This window comes from Poecilia reticulata, chromosome 18, assembly GCF_904066995.2.
Source record: "Poecilia reticulata chromosome 18, P_reticulata-male-v2, whole genome shotgun sequence".
Taxonomy (NCBI): domain Eukaryota; kingdom Metazoa; phylum Chordata; class Actinopteri; order Cyprinodontiformes; family Poeciliidae; genus Poecilia; species Poecilia reticulata.
In genome coordinates, this window is record NC_088847.1 from 9,988,468 (window position 1) to 10,007,134 (window position 18,667).

The window sequence follows — 18,667 nt, forward strand, 5'->3', positions numbered from 1 at the left end:
TTTTGTAATTATCAGAAATTCAAGTAGAAAGTTTTGCCTCTGTGATCCTGAAATATTATCAAATGGTCTGGAGTTTGCATAATGAAAACAATAGAGAATGCGTGTTATTTAAGTCCAGATTAACCTTTTGTGGTAATGATCATGCTGAAACAGGAACTACGTAAATTGTCATGATTTAATATCAAGTTATTATACAAATTTAGCTTAGAAAATGTTTCTTGAGCTCTGATTTTGAATGATTCTGAGCTTCAGTGAAATCAAGCAGGAGGGGATTTGTCAGTGAAAGATCAAAGTCAAAGTAATTAAAGTAGTGTGGGATTATCCTGATTGAATCTCATTCATCAACATTTGTGTCACGAACACTACTCAGTGTATTTAGAAGTTGTCGCTTTTAAAAGTTATGCAATTCTGATGTTTAAGTGAGACATTTCAATATTCTAACTCATTAAACAACACTTATCTAGTTCTGCAGTTTTCTTTTGAAAAAAAGAAAATCACCTTCACATTTACCAGCCAATTGTTCACAGATTATTTTACATGGTAAAAAAGTAGTTTAGACCTGTGGTGCTTTATGACATCACCAACTGCTGTGACATAACCACTCTCATTGCATGCTGGGATATGGCACTCATCGTAATCATCAGGACAGAGCACAGACAAAAGAGGCAATCTGTAATCCAGAAAGCTCTGCCCCCGATCACGATACAGAAACTCAAACAAAGCGAATCTGGAAAACGCAGATTAAGATTCAATCTGTGTGTGTTTCTCCTACTGGGAAAGGATATGTAGCCATGGCAACTGGAGAGATGCTGTGCCGAATATCTGACATAAACTTGCTCAGCTTTAAAAAGAAAACAAAGAGCCTGGACATCTAGCTAAAGTTTGGTTCACATCACGTCTCCAGAACTCCTCAGGAGAACTTTAGGAACCTCAAGATGAGTTCTTTATTTGTTTTTGTTTTCATTTATTTCCATTGGTTACCATGTCACTCTTTATCTACATGAATGGTTATTAATATTTAGTTGAAACAATTGCTGCTCCTTTCATAAAGAAGGAAGTATTTATAGGAACTTAAGGATTTGAAACAGAACAAAGAGGAACATGTGGCATTGTTCATTCAATGGTGATTTGATGCATGTTCAGTGAAACAATAAAACAGTTGTGCATGGCTGGCTGGATTTAAGTTGCATGGAGTTAATAAAAAAAAACAAACAAAAAAACGAATGTGTTTTTTGTTTGTTTGTTTGTTTGTTTGTTTGTTTGTATAATACTCTGGTAAAACTTAAAATTTATTGTTTAACAATCAACGTGCATATGATTATTAAAAAACACACTTTGTGATTTATTTAGGAATAAAACAGGAAAGGAACATGTCCGACTGACTAATCAGTCAACTGATAAAACTTTCTCTGAATAATTTCACACTGAGTACAAATCAATTGCAGTTCTTCCTGAATTGGAAATTGCACTTATTTTTTGTGATTATAATTTCTATTTTTTAAGACATCAACCTCTAGTTGTAAGACATCGCTCCTCCTAATCTAAACACGGCGAGCGCTCTTCTATCTTTGTGGGGCTGCTGGCCCTTTAAGATAGGGAGAGGACAGGATGAGCCCATACCTCACACCCCCCTCCCCAGCCCTTCACCCACCCTCCTCCTCCTCAAACACATTGTTCTGCGGCTGCCGGCGAGAAACCGGTTCCCTCCCGCTACTGCTGGTCAAACCGGCGGAGCCGCTGACAGACAGACAGACTGACAGACTGATACGCCGTTTGACGGAGTGATTGACAGGTAAAGCGACGGGCTAACAGAAACGCGCCCGCCCGGCGTGTCTCACCGGCGGCGCATCTCTTTGTGCGCGTCCAACAGTTCGCAGAGGTGGAGACAAAGACAGAGGGCAGGCTGGCGAACCGACACGCGGACACGGAGACGCTATGAGCGAAGGCACGCGCCATGGGAGCGGAGGACGCGCGCTCAGGTGAATGATAGGCTTACACGCGCGAGCAGAACAAAGACAGCCCGGCTGTCATGTCTCCGCCGTCCGTGAGTCCGTCTCCATCCTCGCGGATGCTGCGCTGCTGTTGTCATGGTAACCATCTCACAGTCTGAGGTCACGATGAAGAAGTGGTAGGGGGAAATAGGGACGTGACTTTTTTTATTTATTTATTTGGGTGTTTATTCTCTCCGTCTGTGTTTCCTGTTTGCTATTTACCTGTAAGCAAACACGTGACATCACCAAACTGTCAATCAATCATGCGGGGACAAATTCCGCAGGTAGGCTAATAGTCACGTGGCGTTTCTTCTTACGTCAGTAGGTTAGCTTTATTGTTGAAGTTTTTCTAAAAAAAAAAAAAAAAGCGACGTTTGGTCTACAATTCATGTCAGCTGTCCAACCTTACTTATTTATATACATTATTTATTAATATAAAAACTTTTTGTATAGAATTTTTTAAAGTTGCAACGTTATTCTAAGATGGTATTCTGGTTAATGTTCGACGTTTGTTTCAAACAGTGTCATTTTATATGAAACTTTAGTTTTATTTACCACTTTTCCGTCAAAATATAAGTGATTGAAATAAGTTTCATTTTATTTATTTTTTGTTTGTTTTCTGCCATTCATGCTTTGCTTTAAGTCTTTTCAGGAAAGAAAAACAAACATACAGAGAGCTCAGTTTTTATTTGCGTTATTGATGGCATCTTGCTTGTTGGTTTTAAATATCAAATTGTAAACAAGGCTTCTATGTGAGAACCTGCTCCCTTTTAAATCAGCAGGTCAACAGGAAGAGCATGTAGGAAGGAAGCAGACTTCCTCTCGCATAGACACACACACACAGCTGCTTTTGTTTCGCTGTGTGTGTTTCTGAGTGTGTATTAGTCTCTAAGTGTGCATGTGTGTCCTACTTCCTTCCTTTGTTTGACGGCTTCATCCTAAAAAAACACAAAGAGTTGAGACAATAAGGCATGCTGATATGTTTTGAGAGGGGTGCATGTCGAGGACAAGTGCAGAATAAAAGAGAATTTAAAAAAAAATGTTAAGAACATGAGGAATAAACAAAACAAAAACATCAGAAAGGGTCAACAAAAACAAACAACCAGTAAAAATAGATTGACTATGTTTGTTTCAGATAACAGAACCTAAACATGTGCCTAAAGATGAAAAAAGTCATTTATACTTTATTGTATAGTGTTTCATATTTTTTTTACCTTTATTTGATGTTTTTCATTATGGATTGAAAGGTCCACTTTTTCTATCTTTGACAGTCATGTTTAAAATGCACCAAATTCAGAGCAAATAGCAAAGGGAAGTTGAGTAATAAACTTGTGCAATGTTGAGCGGTTTCTCACAAACCAAGCAGGAAGTCTGACCTGAGTTTGACGGTTTACTAATGATCCTCTTTATCAGCTGTGGGGAATGAATCCGCAGTGTTTAAAGTCCTGTACACATGATTCAAGTCGAATTTACCCAAATCAATGAAATCCTGTCTGTCGAAGAAAGATCTGAACTGCAGGGTGAAAAAGAGTGTAATTTTCTTAAAGTCATACAGATTAAGTGAGATTATGTGTTATTTTTTTATTTGATCTCTTAATGGTTGCATGTCTTGTAGAACTAGGCTTTTTTTATGTGTTCACTTTTTGTCAGTAAGCTTCGTTTCTGTTGTCAATTTATGGCTTTATTGTGAAATATGCTCTTTTTGTTTTTTGCTATACTTCTCTGGATAGAGAATCCTGACTGGGTGGAAGGATTACTCATTTTCCTGAGTGGAAACAGAGCCTTAAAAACACATTTTTGTTCTTCCTTTTACACACTGTCATGTTGGAAAAACAAGCGTCAGCATATTTCACTGAGATTTTGCGTCACAGAGACGCAAAATCTTTCAAATCGGAAAGAAAATAATGCAGGGATTTTCCTTTTTGTCTTTTTTTTTTACAAATGAAAACATCAGTTCAAACACATTTTGCTGTTTCTGAATGAGCTTTTATCTAAATCTGTTTAATGTCACACCATAAAACTCTGAAGTAAAACCACAGTACGTCTGTCTGTGCCCGCCTGTCCAGGTAGCCCAGTGCTGAGGTGTGGCAGCTGGTGATTGGTGGTTACCATGGTGCCCAGGCCGTCGTCCGGGGAGCTATGGGGGCTCCATCTGATGCCCCCGCGGATCCTGGTGGACTGCTGCCTCCCCAATGGTGATAATGGTTTTATTGTTTTTCCAGTGTGTGACACATTTCTGTGCCCCAAACATGAAAATAAACTTGAATAATCTAATTGTATATTTGAATCTGATCTGTAGTTTTGTGTTTCTTCAGCGTCTCTTTTCTGCATGCATCACTGTAGTGTTACTGCACTATTTGCAGCGTGTTCCTTTATCTTTTTTTGGGGGGGGGGTTTTCTACATTTTTGCTGTTCTTTTGGTTTTGCTTTGTTTGCTTGTGGTTAATCTTTGCATTTGCTCACTAGGGATGATGGTGAGCCTGGAGTGTCTCAGAGAAACTCCTCTCATCAGCATAAAGCAGCAGCTCTTCATCGAGGCCAGGAAGTATCCTCTCTACCACCTGCTGCAGGTACGCCATCTTCTTCTCTTCCTGCACCCCCTCCACTCCATCCGTGACGGACTAACACTCTCGCTTCTGCTCTCTAATTGGTTAGGAGGAGTCATGCTACATCTTTGTGGGCGTGACCCAGGAGGCTGAGCGGGAGGAGTTTTACGATGAGACGCGGAGGTTGTGCGACCTGCGACTGTTTCACCCCATCCTGAAGGTCATCGAGCCGCTGGGGAACCGAGAAGAGAAGATCCTAAACCGAGAGATCGGTAGGACCAGCCCCTCCTTTTTCTGTGACATCATTGCTCATCCTCCAAACTGACCCTGTGTGTCTCGTTCAGGCTTCGCCATTGGGATGCCGGTGTGTGAGTTTGAGATGATGAAGGACCCAGAGGTTCAGGACTTCCGCCGCTCCATACTGAGCGTGTGCAGAGAGGCCATGGAGGAGAGAGAGGGGGGCGGGGCACACACCCAGGCGCTCTATGTTTACCCCCCCAACGTGGAGTCCAGTCCTCATCTGCCACAACATATCTATAGCAAACTGGACAAAGGTGCTGAACCGCTTCTTCTGCTGGGTTTTGGATCCAATTGGAGCCTTGACCTGGGTTCTGTAATGGTCTCACTTCCCTCTGAACTGATTTCTGCACCCATGTTTGTTTCTGCCTAATTCTCTGCTACCGTTTCTCTGATCTGAACTGAGTGAAGTGTTTATGTCATTTTGCAGGACGGCTCATAGTGACCATCTGGGTGATTATGTCTCCATCAAACTCCAAGCAGAAATACACTTTAAAGGTACATCTGTTGAATTATTTATTCATTTCTTGTGTGAAACAGTTTTGTTGTTTGGATTTTTTTACTAGAAATGCACCAACAGATCAGTTGTTAAAAATAATTGTCGATTATGGCAAGCTGAAAATTCTGATCAGTGAACGCACCAAAAGTGAGCAGTAAAACTTTGCACCAACAGTCTGGAGTTAAGCTGTTTCTAAGTGAAGAAGAGAAAAATTTAAGTGTATGACATGCCTCAACACGTCTGTGGTTCACAGATAGAGCCAGACTGAGAAGAGATAACAGGAAGGTTAAGTGTATTAAGGCAAACATTTTTCTTTTTACATTTTTGAGCTTTAAACCTCTGTGTTATGAAAATGTTGACAGACTTTTTGTTCCGTTACATTATTGTTATTCATGATTCTTTATTCAGAGGATCTCTTAAAACCAGCTTGGAGTCACTGAAAAATCATATCACATAATAACTGACCATGTACATGTAGTTATAATGGAGTAGAGAGGTCAGCGCTCTCCAATAGGACATGAAAAAGTGTTATTTGTTTGTCTTTTCTGTTAAGGAGGACTCTTAATACTTTCTACAAATGGAGGCAAAGTTGAGTTTGTCAGCACAACGCTTTGAGAACTACTTCCTTTCATATTTCAAAATAAGAGTATCAAAAATAGATGCATGATCTCAATCTTAAAACATTCCCTTTTTTATTTGAGGCTTGGAACATTGGTATAAACGTACTTAACCTGATAAAGCTATGTAGAAATAATGCAGCGTTTTCTTTCAGCGAGATTTTGTTGGATTTTGCGTGAATTTAAACCTTTATGTTTGCTGCTCTGTAACATCTGAGCATCTTGACTTCATAACAGTTTGTTTTAGTGAATCTTTAACCAGAAGTTTAGAAAGAAGAGAGTTCAACCGGATCATTTTAGGACCTTCCATGTTACGTTTTGTGTCCAGGTTAGCCATGACAGTTTACCCGAACAGCTAATCGCCGAGTCCATCAGGAAGAAGAGCCGATCAATGCACCTGTCCCCTCAGCAGCTCCGCCTCTGCGTGCAGGAGTACCAGGGCCAGTACATCCTTAAGGTACACCGGCCTGTCCCGCCTGTCTCTTGTCAGATGTCTGTCAATCTACCTACCCTCCTGTCTGTTCATCCACCTGCCTACCAGCACACCTGTCTGACTCTCCATCCACATGTCAGTCAGGGTCCAAGAGAACCAGGACTAGTACATCCTGAAGGTACACCTGGTTGTCTCCGCCCATTTATTAACCTCTGGACATTTCCGTCTCACATCTCCACCTGTCTCACTTGTTTTGCGTCTCTTCGTCCAACTTGTCCCTCTGTTGACCGACTCCGTGCGACTCACAGGTGTCTGTCTCTCTGTGTGTCCCTCAGGTGTGCGGCTGTGACGAGTACCTGTTGGAAAATTTCCCCCTCAGTCAGTATAAGGTAATCAGTTCAACATTTTTGAACTGTTTTTCTCTGGTCATCCCGATTATTACCTGTCCTCCCTCGATGTCTGCAGTACATCCGCTCTTGCATCATCGTCGGACGTCTTCCTCACCTAATGCTCGTGTCCAAAGACAGCCTCTACTCTCAGCTTCCAGCCTCGGGTTTCGTCACTCCTTCCTACAGGTAGATGTTATTTGGAATACGTAACGGGAACAGATGCAGGTGTGCTGCAGGTGTGAGGTTGACGCGGTGTGCGTGTTTTAGTCGGAGGACGCCCCAGCCGTCTCCCTGTCCAGGAGGAGGTGATGGATCTCCTCCTCGCTCCCTCTGGGCCTTTAACACTCTGCTCAGGGTGCGACTGCTCTGCGCCACCTACGTCAACGTCAACATCCGGGACATTGACAAGGTGCCCATCCTCTGACCGGTGTCCATTAACCTATCCTCTTCACCCGTCTTCTTCTACCCTTCTACGCTCAAAGTCTATTTTTAAAAATCAAAGTCAACATTTAGAACATGAACAAAGTTTTAGTCAACACCATTTCTCTGTTTGTCTGTTGTTATCCTCCTTTCTCCCTCTGTGTCAAAATGTGGGGCATTAGTAAGTTTTGTTTCATTTGTTTTTTCACTGTTCTTTGTCTGTCCTCAGCATCCTTTCAACCGATTCTCATCTCATCATTATACGTTCTCCTCAGTGTAAACCCACTGCCAGAAAATCATAAATCAATGCCACTGTACATGCTTGATTTATGTCTGCTGATATGCAGTGCAGTAAAGCAGATCACACTAAATACAAGCTAACACAAATTCGTGAAACAGATCCAAGTAATAGACTCACGGTTGCCCTCCATCCAACGACAGCAGGTGATCAAAGAGAGAGAGAAAAATGTTCTCTGCCACTTTCAGCTTCTAACAGGGTCAATGCACTCCTCAAAACTGGAAGAAAAAAAGATTTTTTTATGTTTTGGATAATATTTATATATCTATAAGGGATGTGGATGCTCTTAATGTACAGTAACAGAAAAGCACTGTCAAAAGACAGTGAAACAAATCAAGATAATAAAGTAAAACCAACTGGTCTTTGGTTTCAGTTTTGGGATGTCTGGTTGAGCCTGCCCGTCGCTAGAAGTACAATCAAGTTTCTTCTCAGTAGTTAGTGCAAAACATGTGGGAAAATTATTTTTCTTCTGTCAGTTACCCTCAGTACATAAAATACTTATCTGTGCTCAAATCAAAAAGTTTGTGATATTAATTTAAAATTATCTTATTTTCAGATAAATTAGTTGCATAAATATCAGGCAGCTGTCTCTGGATGTGTGGATGAATAATGGTTTTGCAGAACAAGCACACATTGTGATTTCCTCCAGTTCATTTTTTAAAATAATAATTATTAAGTTACATTTTTGTCTAAATGATTGAATAGTCCGCGATTAAAAAGTAAACAGAGTATTCTGGAACAAAGAGACACAATTTGCTCAGTGGTGTAGTTAAAGTAACAGAGCTTCCTTTTGATTGCAGTTTCAAACTAAATGGACATCCAGACTCTGGGTTGCACTCATTCGGGATTATCTTTGCCATTTAGACCATTAACACATATATATCATCTAAATCTTTGTGAATCACCTTGAACCTTTCCTTTCTGTGTCCACACTCTCTAAAAACATAAAAAACAAATCCTGTCCTCAGTTTTAAATCTGTCCTCCGCTGTGTGTCCTTCCTCTGTCTCCTCAGGTTGTCTTTGTGTCTTTCCTCTCATGTTCTCGTCACATGTGATCACTCACAGTCAAGGTACTTTGAATATGTGAAGCTCGGTGTTGTGATTCTGCGCCTTCTTGTCTAGCAGTACTTGTGAGTCTGTGTGAACAGTGTCTCCTTAGAGGTTAAACTTCTCTGTGGACACCTGTGAAGACACTGCCATTATTACACTGAACATAGGGATGTATATATATAGAACCACTGTGTTTTTCCGACATTTGGAGGTTGTTCTCACCTGACCTGTGTGTTTGTCTGTGCATAGATCTACGTGAGGACGGGTATCTATCATGGAGGAGAGCCGCTGTGTGAAAACGTAAACACCCAGAGGGTTCCCTGCTCCAACCCCAGGTAACACACCCCATCATGCTCCAGCAAACGCTGAAATACACACTCTGAACACCTGCTATTAGCCATCTGACTCTGCATACCTGTGTCCAGGTGGAACGAGTGGCTGACCTACGACATTTACCTGGCCGATCTTCCTCGTTCTGCAAGACTTTGCCTGTCCATCTGCTCTGTGAAGGGAAGGAAAGGAGCCAAGGAGGTAGGAAAGGATATGGTGAGAGGTTAATTATTTAGTAATTGATCTGACTGACCTTCCTCTCTCCGTCTCCTCTTGTAGGAGCATTGCCCTCTGGCCTGGGGGAACGTCAGTCTGTTTGACTACATGGACATCCTTGTCTCTGGGAAGGTGGCTCTGAGTCTCTGGCCCGTCCCTCACGGCCTTGAAGACCTGCTGAACCCCATCGGAGTGGCCGGCTCAAACCCCAACAAGGTAACCGTGTTGGTCGGCTTTCAGGCCATTGAGCTGATTGTCTGATCAGTTAATAATCAGTGACTAAACAGTGACTGATGGATGACCTGGTCAACGGTTCGGGTGCTGTGATCTGCAGGAGACCCCCTGTGTGGAGCTGGAGTTCTCACGATTCAACCAGACAGTCGTGTTTCCTGATGAGCAGCAGATTGAAGAACATGCTAACTGGACCATCAGCAGAGAGCTGGGCTACAACTACTGCCACGGACTGGTAACTCACAGACCGATCTGAGTGGACAGAACTTAGAGAGTCTGTATAAAATTGGATCTGTGTTTCACTAGATTATGCTGCCAAAAGTCCAGTGCTCTGTGTTTTTATCCTTCATGTAAACCTGATTGTTTCCATCTTCTCATCTCAGAGTAGCCGTCTGGCCTGCGACAGCAGCGTTTCAGCCGCTGATGCAGAGCAGCTTCGCTCTCTTTGCTCCAGAGATCCTCTGTATGAGCTTTCAGAGCAGGAGAAAGACTTCCTCTGGAGACACAGGTGGGAGTTTTATGTCTAGATGCAGGTAAGATGGCTGAGATAATAGAAATGTACTTTAAGGACTGTCACCATCATCACTATTTGTGTCCCTTCTTTTATGCTCCATTCTGATTTTAAAAGCCTGTAGGAAAGATTTGTTATCTTTAAGGCAACATATGTTGGAATATATACAATTCTGCTTTGATGCTGAAATGGTTCTACTGAGTTTTGCCAAGAAGACCATTAGTAACATCTCATACCAACACCAAGCTTTGCTGCTGGGCTTGAACAATCTGGATGTGTCTTTTCATTGTTGGTCCAGGGTTAAGGAACCTTTCATTTATGTTAAAACAAAAAACATCTGCAACTAATGCAAGAATAATCTATGTTTCTAAACTGCACTGTAATGCCAAACAAAGAGTTTACAGCAATAATGTGTCTATGTGGTTGTATCAGCTAATGACATGATACCTAAGGAGAAATTGAGATAGTAGTTGTCCAGCTGAGGTTTGATCCGGTGTGTTTAGGTGTTGAAATTTCTCCAGAATGGGAGATATCTAGACAGTTTGGAGTCAAGCTCACAAAAGTGCAGGTTAGCTCTTTTGAGGTAAAAAATAAATAAAATGTGTAGATCTCTGACCCAAGTGACGTTTCCCTCCCAACCTCGTCTTCAAAACAAACAAAATTGGTGTAAAAAATTTTGTTTGTGCCACTGTCATTTTAAAGATATCAACAAATGTTTGCAGAAGTTATAACATTATCTATTCATTATAGATTCATTATAGTTGCCAGATAACATCACTTGTTCTAATACTTTACATAAAATAAAAGTGAAACAAAGTAGCAGAAATTCATTTGTTTTTCCTTTTTTCATCGCAGCTCTTTTTTCTGGTTTACTGCTTTATGTATATGTACGTGTGATATACCTGTTGCTGCTTCCGGCTCTGATTACTGTATTGTCTGTCTCTACCTGCCCATGTCTCCCTGTCTCTGTCTGTCTCTCTACAGACATTATTGTTTAAACATCCCAGAGTCTCTGCCTAAGCTGCTTCTGTCAGTCAAATGGAACTCCAGAGACGAAGTGTCGCAGGTATAAACTCATTGTCGCGATCCGGGAGGTTCCTCCACATCCAGACTGCGATGTGTTCAATTATTTAACAAAAGCGAGCGCAATTTGAGAGAGGAATCAGGAGTCACGCTGCAGCTGCTCAGCCAAACACAGCTCTGACTCGAGGCACATGGCCAGGTTCCTCTCGGTCACAGCAGCCAAGTGGAAACTAAGCCATCAATGCTCTTCCTGTGACTGAATAACTCAGTGGTTTGAGAAAAGAGCAGACATAAATAACAAGATTTATACTCAGTGTTGGGCTTTTGTTTTTGTTCCGTTTTGAAATCTGAGTCAGCGTAAATTATTTTTCTATTCAGTGAAGCAGCTCAAGGGGGGTAGAGTAGCCATAAATTGAAAGGTGCAGTGAAAGTAATCAGAAGTACAATTTGTACTACTGACTCACTTGTTATGCAAGTAAATATAGCTGAGTAAATGTATCTAGTTAATACCCTCATCCCTTTTTAGCAGCACTTTAGTGTTGGGGATTTCACTTAGGTAGCAAAGGAGCAGTATTATGTTAAATCAACCTTTTGAGCTTTGCATCCTGCTATAATATTATTCCTTCATCAAAAACATACCTGGAGTGTTGCCTTGATTCTTTCATGCATGTTTGAGAAATCCTTTAATCTCCCTTGGCAACCATTCAGCTGTGTTAAATGCCTGACTGGACTGAGCACCGTCTTTCAGACGAAGCTCCTCCTCAGAGCTGCAGTGTCAGAGGTTCCTCCCTGACTCAGCTCCTTCAGACTAGCCAGCTGCAATTAGCAAACACCTGGCGGAACTGTGCATCAGCTGAACTCATTATACGAGCCACTTCAATGCCGGTAAAAATGTTCTCAAAGCATTGATAGCGAAGCGCTGTTGCGTCAAATTCCTGAAGGCAGAGTTTCTGAAGGAGCAGGACTTAAAGAGACGGAGACCCAATTTTAAGGTGCTAAATTACAAAGTAAAATTTATTTTTAGTCATATTTGACATAGACAGCATATTTATAACAGATGAAGGTAACATAGTTATTTGATTGTGCTATAAAAAGGCACTATGACATTGGAAAACATAATACTGTCCCTTCAAATGAAATATAAGGCCTTACAGTGCATGCCAAAATGGTTCACATCCTTTTAAATGGCATCATTTGTTATGTTACAACCACAACTTAGTATTTAATTAGAGTTTTATGTGATGGTCTTATGCCCATGATAACTCTGGATTAGTTCCAGATAGAACAATTAGTTGTGTGGTCCAAAACTCTGGCCAGGTTTGAAAGAGTGGCAAGAAGAGAGCCATGACTGAATGAGACCAAAATTGAAACTTTTGGCCTAAATGTGTGGCAGAAATTACTCATCTGCACAACGTGAACAAATTCCCAAGATGAAACATGGTGGTGGCATCATCATGTAATCAGCAGAGACAGAAGCCGGTCAGTGTTGATGGGAAAATGAAAGGAGATGATCATAAATATTCACATGTCCTTTCTTAAACTTGAAAAAAGGTCCTAAACCATTTGTTTTGACTAAATCCCAACATATCTCCTCGTCTTCCTCAGATGTATTGTTTACTGAAGGAATGGCCTCTGATGGAGCCAGAGTCCGCTCTGGAGCTGCTGGACTGTAACTTTCCCGATCCGATAGTCCGAGAGTTTGCGCTGCGCTGTCTGGTGCAGGGCTTGACGGATGACAAGTTGTCACAGTATCTACTGCAGCTCGTTCAGGTGAGCTGAAACTCTCACTTCGGCCGCATTCTTTACTCAAAATGCGAATGCAAACCTGATCCCTGGGTCCGCAGGTGTTAAAATACGAGATGTACTTGGACAATCCTCTGGCTCGATTCCTCATCAAGAAAGCTCTGACCAATCAGAGGATAGGACACTTCTTCTTCTGGCATCTGAAGTCAGTGTAAATCTCCTCTTGTTACCCTGAGCAGAAGTGTAATAAACAGATGAGCTAGCTGCAGTTGCATTCAGTTTGACGAGCATTTGATTTGACAAGGAGTCTTTTCACAGGTCAGAAATGCACAATAAAACCATTTCCAGAAGGTTTGGCCTTCTGCTGGAGGCTTTCTGCAGAGCCTGCGGCATGTACCTGAAACACTTGAACAGACAGGTGAGCATTCAGACACAAGTTAGCTCTCAAACAGCTTGACTGGCCGCGTTTGTGTTCGTGTGAATTGGCTTTCAATTACCAAGATGATATCTGATTACCAGAGTTGGGTTCACTGGTATTTTGGGAATTAAACGGTTCACATCCAGAAAGTCTCCAAAGCTGTAGCCAGATGGAAGCTGCTGATAATCTTTGGGTGGTTCAGAAAAACAGCAGGTCATAGTAGAATTTCAGGAGTTATAATACTTTTGTCTAAAGTCTCAAAAGGAACCCCTTCCTTAAACAACCTCTTGTTGTTCATAAATAATGAATGAAGGCTCCCATGTCCCACACACGTTAGCTTTCATAAATTAAGTTGCAATCGCTGAAACACAGGAAGCACGAAGCAGAGCTCAGTGGAGACCATTGTGTGTTAAAGGCAAGAATTTATGAGCTTGAAATGTTCAAGATTTCTCCTGTCCAACAGTTGTAATGATAAAAAAAATTCTGTCCATTGAGGATGGGAGGGGTCCAGCAAATGTATAAGGATGATAATTTCCCCCTTTGGTGATATCATTGATTTCAATGATGGATTTCACTTTGAAGAATACAGTGAACTTAAGATATGAGCAGAGATAGTTTTCCAGTTCCTCATCTTCTTGTGTTGTACTGGGTCTGGTTAAATGTGCTGCTCTTATACAGGATTTACAAATAGAGTTTGTTGATTCAGAAAGAAACATGTTCGCAGGTGGAGGCCATGGATAAACTGGTGAATCTGACGGACACCCTGAAGCAGGAGAAGAAGGACGAGACTCAGAAGGTAAGAAAACAAAAACCAGCATGTTATTTTGTTTAGTTCCTGTGCCTGGCTGTTGACGTGTCACTGTGCTTTTATTGCTGGGAAGACTCAGATGAAGTTCTTGGTTGAACACATGTCACGTCCAGACTACATGGAGTCTCTGCAAGGATTTGTCTCTCCACTAAACCCAGTTCACCAGCTGGGAAACCTCAGGTAACAAGCTAATCAAGCTACCAACTAACTAAGCCACAAAATGCAAAGATAACCCCAAACTCTTCCATTGTCCAACCAACCAAATAGACAAATGTAAAACAAATTGTTACACTTGCAGGCTGGAGGAGTGCAGAATCATGTCCTCAGCAAAGCGCCCCCTATGGCTAAACTGGGAGAATCCTGACATAATGTCCGAGCTACTTTTCACCAACAATGAGATCATCTTCAAGAACGGAGACGGTAACTACCTCATTGCTGCTCTCAGCATCGGTTTCACTGCGACATGAGCTGAAAGTGGAGAAGTTGGGACATTTCCGGTAACGTAGTCTATTCTGTTTGCATTGCAGATCTGCGTCAAGACATGCTGACGCTCCAGATCATTAAGATCATGGAGAACATCTGGCAAAACCAAGGCCTGGACCTGCGGTGAGAGCCGGTGACGTCATTGGAAGGAAGTGACATCAGTGACGCGTGACCGAACCTGGAGTGTTTTGTGTGTTGCAGAATGCTGCCGTACGGCTGCCTGTCCATCGGTGACCGTGTGGGTCTCATTGAGGTGGTGAAGAACAGCTACACCATCATGCAGATTCAGTGCAAAGGAGGCCTGAAGGGGGCGCTGCAGTTCAACTCCAACACTCTTCACCATTGGATCAAAGACAAGAATCACGGAGAGGCGTCAGTACTCCTCCATCTGATTGTAGACCTGTGCTTTGAACTGTATCCGTCTGTAGACCTGCTCCATCTTCAGGATGAACTCTTTCCAACTGTTTGTTAGTTCTCCACATGTGTATCAGGCCTTTTGACTCACTTGTCTTACCTGTCTCATAGGTACGATCGGGCCATCGACCTGTTCACCAGATCCTGTGCAGGTTATTGCGTTGCCACATTCATCCTGGGAATTGGAGACCGACACAACTCCAACATCATGGTGAAGGAGAACGGACAGGTGAACCTCTTCTTCCTCCTCTTCACTTTGTTGTCCCGTAGCTCCCCACACTGACTCTTACTCCTCTCCCTTCAGCTGTTCCACATCGACTTCGGTCACTTCCTAGATCACAAGAAGAAGAAGTTTGGCTACAAAAGGGAGCGTGTGCCTTTCGTCCTGACTCAGGACTTTCTCATCGTCATCAGTAAAGGCATTCAGGAGTCGACGAAGACAAAGGAGTTTGAGAGGTCTCGTCCGGTCCTCGTCTGTCTGCAGCTGCTTCTGCTGTCTGTCTCAGAGCCCGTCTCACCCGTGTTTACCCGTCTGTGGTGCAGGTTCCAGGAGATGTGCTACAAAGCTTACCTGGCCATCCGACAGCACGCCAGCCTCTTCATCAACCTCTTCTCCCTCATGCTGGGATGCGGCATGCCTGAACTGCAGAGCTTTGATGACATTGCCTACCTTAGGAAGACCCTCGCATTAGGTAAAAATGGTTTGTGAAAAGAGAAGACAGGAAGAATGACGAGAGAAACAGGGGTTAAAAGTGAGCGTATCAGTAGAGGAAAAAAGAAAAAATTAAGGTTGAACCAAGTGTTACAGAATATGAAAATGTGGCATTTGGAAAAATCTTGAATGGTTCAGTTCAGGACAACTCAGCTGGTGACCAAAGCAACCTGAATAACCCAGCATGTACGGGGACAACTTGGACTGAGAGTCAGGCCGCCTCAAATTTCCTTAGATTGACAGATCAGGGACACCATATTGGAGCTGGTCCAGGTGGTGGGTTGATGATGAATTTGTGGAAAGTAGATTTTTAGACCAATCAGGATGACCTCCCACTCTAGCTTGAGTTTTGTTGATGTTGGTACTAGAATAAATGTCTTCCAGAACTCAGACTGATGAAGGAATCCTAAGGCTAAGTTTTGGGTAACTTTGACAAGGACATTATTAAAGGTCATTAGGTCAGATTTTTTGTTCTAATGACTAATGATATAAACAGAGAACACAACAGATAAGGGTAAAAACAACTTGTACAAAGACTCTTCTAGTGTAGAAATCCAAAAAGCAAAAAACTAGAAGAAACTAGACTACACACACCGCTGTAAAACTTTAAATTTTCCTGTCTCACTGTGTTGTCTTTCCCCCCAGAAAAGAGCCAGCAGGAGGCGCTGGAGTACTTTACAAAACAGATGAACGATGCTCATCACGGAGGATGGAGCACCAAGATGGACTGGATCTTCCACACCATCCGACACATGCCCAACGAACACTGACACACAGAAAACACTGCACACACTGGAACACCAGACACACACCATAACACATGAGCACATAGCATAAAGCTCTTCAGACACACACATCAGACAGTGATATAAATCATATGAATCCAAATATGCAACCCATCAGACACAGGTAGCAAACACACACACACACACACACACACACACACACAGATTTATACAAACGCAAACATCTAAAGCACACATGTGCTTGTTTTCTGCACTAATCTGGTGATGATAAGGATGATGATGGATTTGCTGAATGCAAGTTGCTTGCATCACCTCATGATGATGTTGGGAGAGTTGCCATAGAAACGCAAATCTCTCAGGTGCAGAGGTCAGAGAGGTTTGTGAAGGTGCCAAAGGCATGCAGAGGTAGAGAAAGTAACGGCGATGATGTCAACCAGTCTTCAACGTGATGCAACAGTCAGCCAGCCGGCTCTGCTCCTGCAGCTGTAAACTGAGTGAGACTCTTTTAGCGTAGCAAACATTTAAACAGAATTTTATGAACCAACTGCAGCTTTATTGATACGTGAGAGGGTGAACACTGTGGTCACTGTGAAAGCAATAAAAAAAACCTCTGATAACAAATCAGTACTTTGATGATGACAATCAAGGAGTTCTGACAGAGAAGAAGGCAAAGCCGAGTCCTGTGCCGTGAAGCAGCTTTGATAAAGAAACTTTAAATACATCTGGCTGAACCAAATCCAAACATCATAACGTCCGACAGATTACAGGCCATTATTAAGCTGGCTTTTATTTTGTCAAGTCAGCACAAAACCAATGGAGCTGGAACTAGTGAACCAATCAAAATGATGAAGAAACATTTTACTCCGTTTCATAATTTCCAGATGTCAAACTTTTTACCAGTAAACATAAGTTAGGTCAAAGATACTTGTTAGGAATAGCCAGGCTCTAAAGTGTTTTAACCTACATGAGTCCTGACACTTGAAAAGTCGTCAAGAACTAGCAAAAGCATCGCTGGAAGATGTGTTGATCTCTAATCCAATAACCCAATCTAGAATTTCCAGAATTAGTTACCATGGTGATAAACCCAGATAAGAACCGGCTTACTTTACAACGCCACTAATCCTGCTTCATGGTGCAGGCCTCAGATCGGCTGTGGGCGGAGTCAAAGTGGAGTTTGTAAACATTTCATACATCATATCTATGTTTATTTATCTGCTGCTTAAACAAGTATTATCCATTTCTTGTTGACATCTCTTTGATCTCTTGGCATGTGGATTTACGTTGATAATTTATAAGACGTAAGTTGACATGTGTTAACATTTTTTTAACGTACGCTCACACCTTACTACAAAAACAGCTAAATTTGGAATGATTTACCACTTTTATTGTACACTTCCAGCTAAAATTGTGAGCGCTAAAAGTTCCTCTCATAAAAGTTTACTTCTCATAACGTCGGCTTGATTTTCTCCTCAAAGAGACGAAAGAGTTCAGAGGTTTTACTGACAAGCACATACAGCAAAGTACAAAATATCTCCCAATGAGTAAAACGCCAAATTATTTCTCAGGTAAATTCTGAAATAACAGATGAAAACTAACTCATTAAATCATTTTACTAGGCCGTTACATCGTCTTATATCTGGTGACACATACTGCCTAGCCAAATAATTTGCTCACGTTGTTATAGTGGCTCAAGGAGAAGAGAAACAAATATAATCTGAGCATAAAGTTAGTAATTTATTCCCAGACAAGATGATAAATGGTGCGTTTTCTTTCTCCCCATCTATACAAGATTACAGATCAATGCGACCCTTTGATAAAGCCTTTTCAAACTCTCTCATATGTGATGACCAAAGCTAAACATGGTCAGATGTACAAATTTGATTGCGACATTTTCGGGCCAGTAGTTGTATATTTGATAAAAGTGAAGCCCAGTTATTCTTTTGTTTTGTTTTGTTTTTGTTTTGTTTTGCGACAAATTCCCACTCATCTCCGTCAACCTGCGGACCACCACCAATAAAATCTATAAACCGGCCAAATTTCTTATTTGAAGAAAGAGGTAAATAACTTCATTTAACAACCAAAACCATCAAGTTTTTTTTCAGATTCTTGACAATTTTACCTTCATTATGCAGTTTTATTTATTAATTTTTGATGTTCAATATTTTCTAAACGTCATGCACATCTTGCTTACTTCAATGTTCAAACGTATTAGGTTATCACATCACTGTGTTAGAGTGAAAATGATGAACAGATCCAGCAGGATTTGAATTGCACTTGTTTTTTTTTTGTACAGATGACTTTTGTTGTGAATAAGCACTGTCTAAATAAAGTTAATTGAACTGATCTAAAGTGTTGTGTAGTTTTATAAAACAAATCAGTTAAGTATTAGACCATTTGATTGACTTCAGCACTTTAACTTCCTATTTGAGCATCCTATCTGAATTTACTGTATGATGATTGCTATTGATTTTAGTCTTTCAAATTCTGTATTT

The 18,667-nt window shown here is 41.5% G+C and overlaps 1 protein-coding gene across 2 annotated transcripts; it reads left to right on the plus strand.

Annotated features, from left to right (window-relative positions):
* The first annotated feature begins 1,630 nt into the window (after positions 1-1,630).
* Positions 1,631-18,518, plus strand: LOC103475907 (phosphatidylinositol 4,5-bisphosphate 3-kinase catalytic subunit alpha isoform). 2 transcript variants are annotated; one of them, XM_081599493.1, is made up of 29 exons: positions 1,631-1,792; positions 1,871-1,979; positions 4,058-4,186; positions 4,458-4,561; positions 4,647-4,809; positions 4,882-5,091; positions 5,265-5,332; positions 6,279-6,407; positions 6,719-6,772; positions 6,849-6,958; positions 7,040-7,181; positions 8,790-8,875; positions 8,966-9,071; positions 9,150-9,302; positions 9,421-9,552; positions 9,701-9,825; positions 10,813-10,894; positions 12,457-12,621; positions 12,696-12,799; positions 12,913-13,012; positions 13,737-13,808; positions 13,894-14,000; positions 14,119-14,240; positions 14,348-14,426; positions 14,505-14,675; positions 14,829-14,946; positions 15,022-15,173; positions 15,261-15,409; positions 16,075-18,518. In XM_081599493.1, exons 3-29 carry the CDS (start codon positions 4,102-4,104, stop codon positions 16,197-16,199), a joined length of 3,213 nt encoding a protein of 1,070 aa, XP_081455619.1. In that variant the 5' UTR covers positions 1,631-1,792; positions 1,871-1,979; positions 4,058-4,101; the 3' UTR covers positions 16,200-18,518. The 2 variants fall into 2 exon arrangements, with proteins under 2 accessions (XP_081455619.1, XP_008426103.1); XM_008427881.2 differs by having other exon boundaries at positions 1,631-1,979.
* The last annotated feature ends 149 nt before the right edge of the window (positions 18,519-18,667 follow it).

What these genes read in the sequence shown, in the direction of transcription:
- LOC103475907 (XM_008427881.2), top strand. Translation starts at nt 4,102, where the DNA reads ATGGTGCCCAGGCCGTCGTCCGGGGAGCTATGGGGGCTCCATCTGATG. An exon ending in CTATAGCAAACTGGACAAAG is followed by an intron (nt 5,092 to 5,264) that starts GTGCTGAACCGC and finishes GTCATTTTGCAG; the next exon opens with GACGGCTCATAGTGACCATC. An exon ending in CATCTTCAAGAACGGAGACG is followed by an intron (nt 14,241 to 14,347) that starts GTAACTACCTCA and finishes TTTGCATTGCAG; the next exon opens with ATCTGCGTCAAGACATGCTG.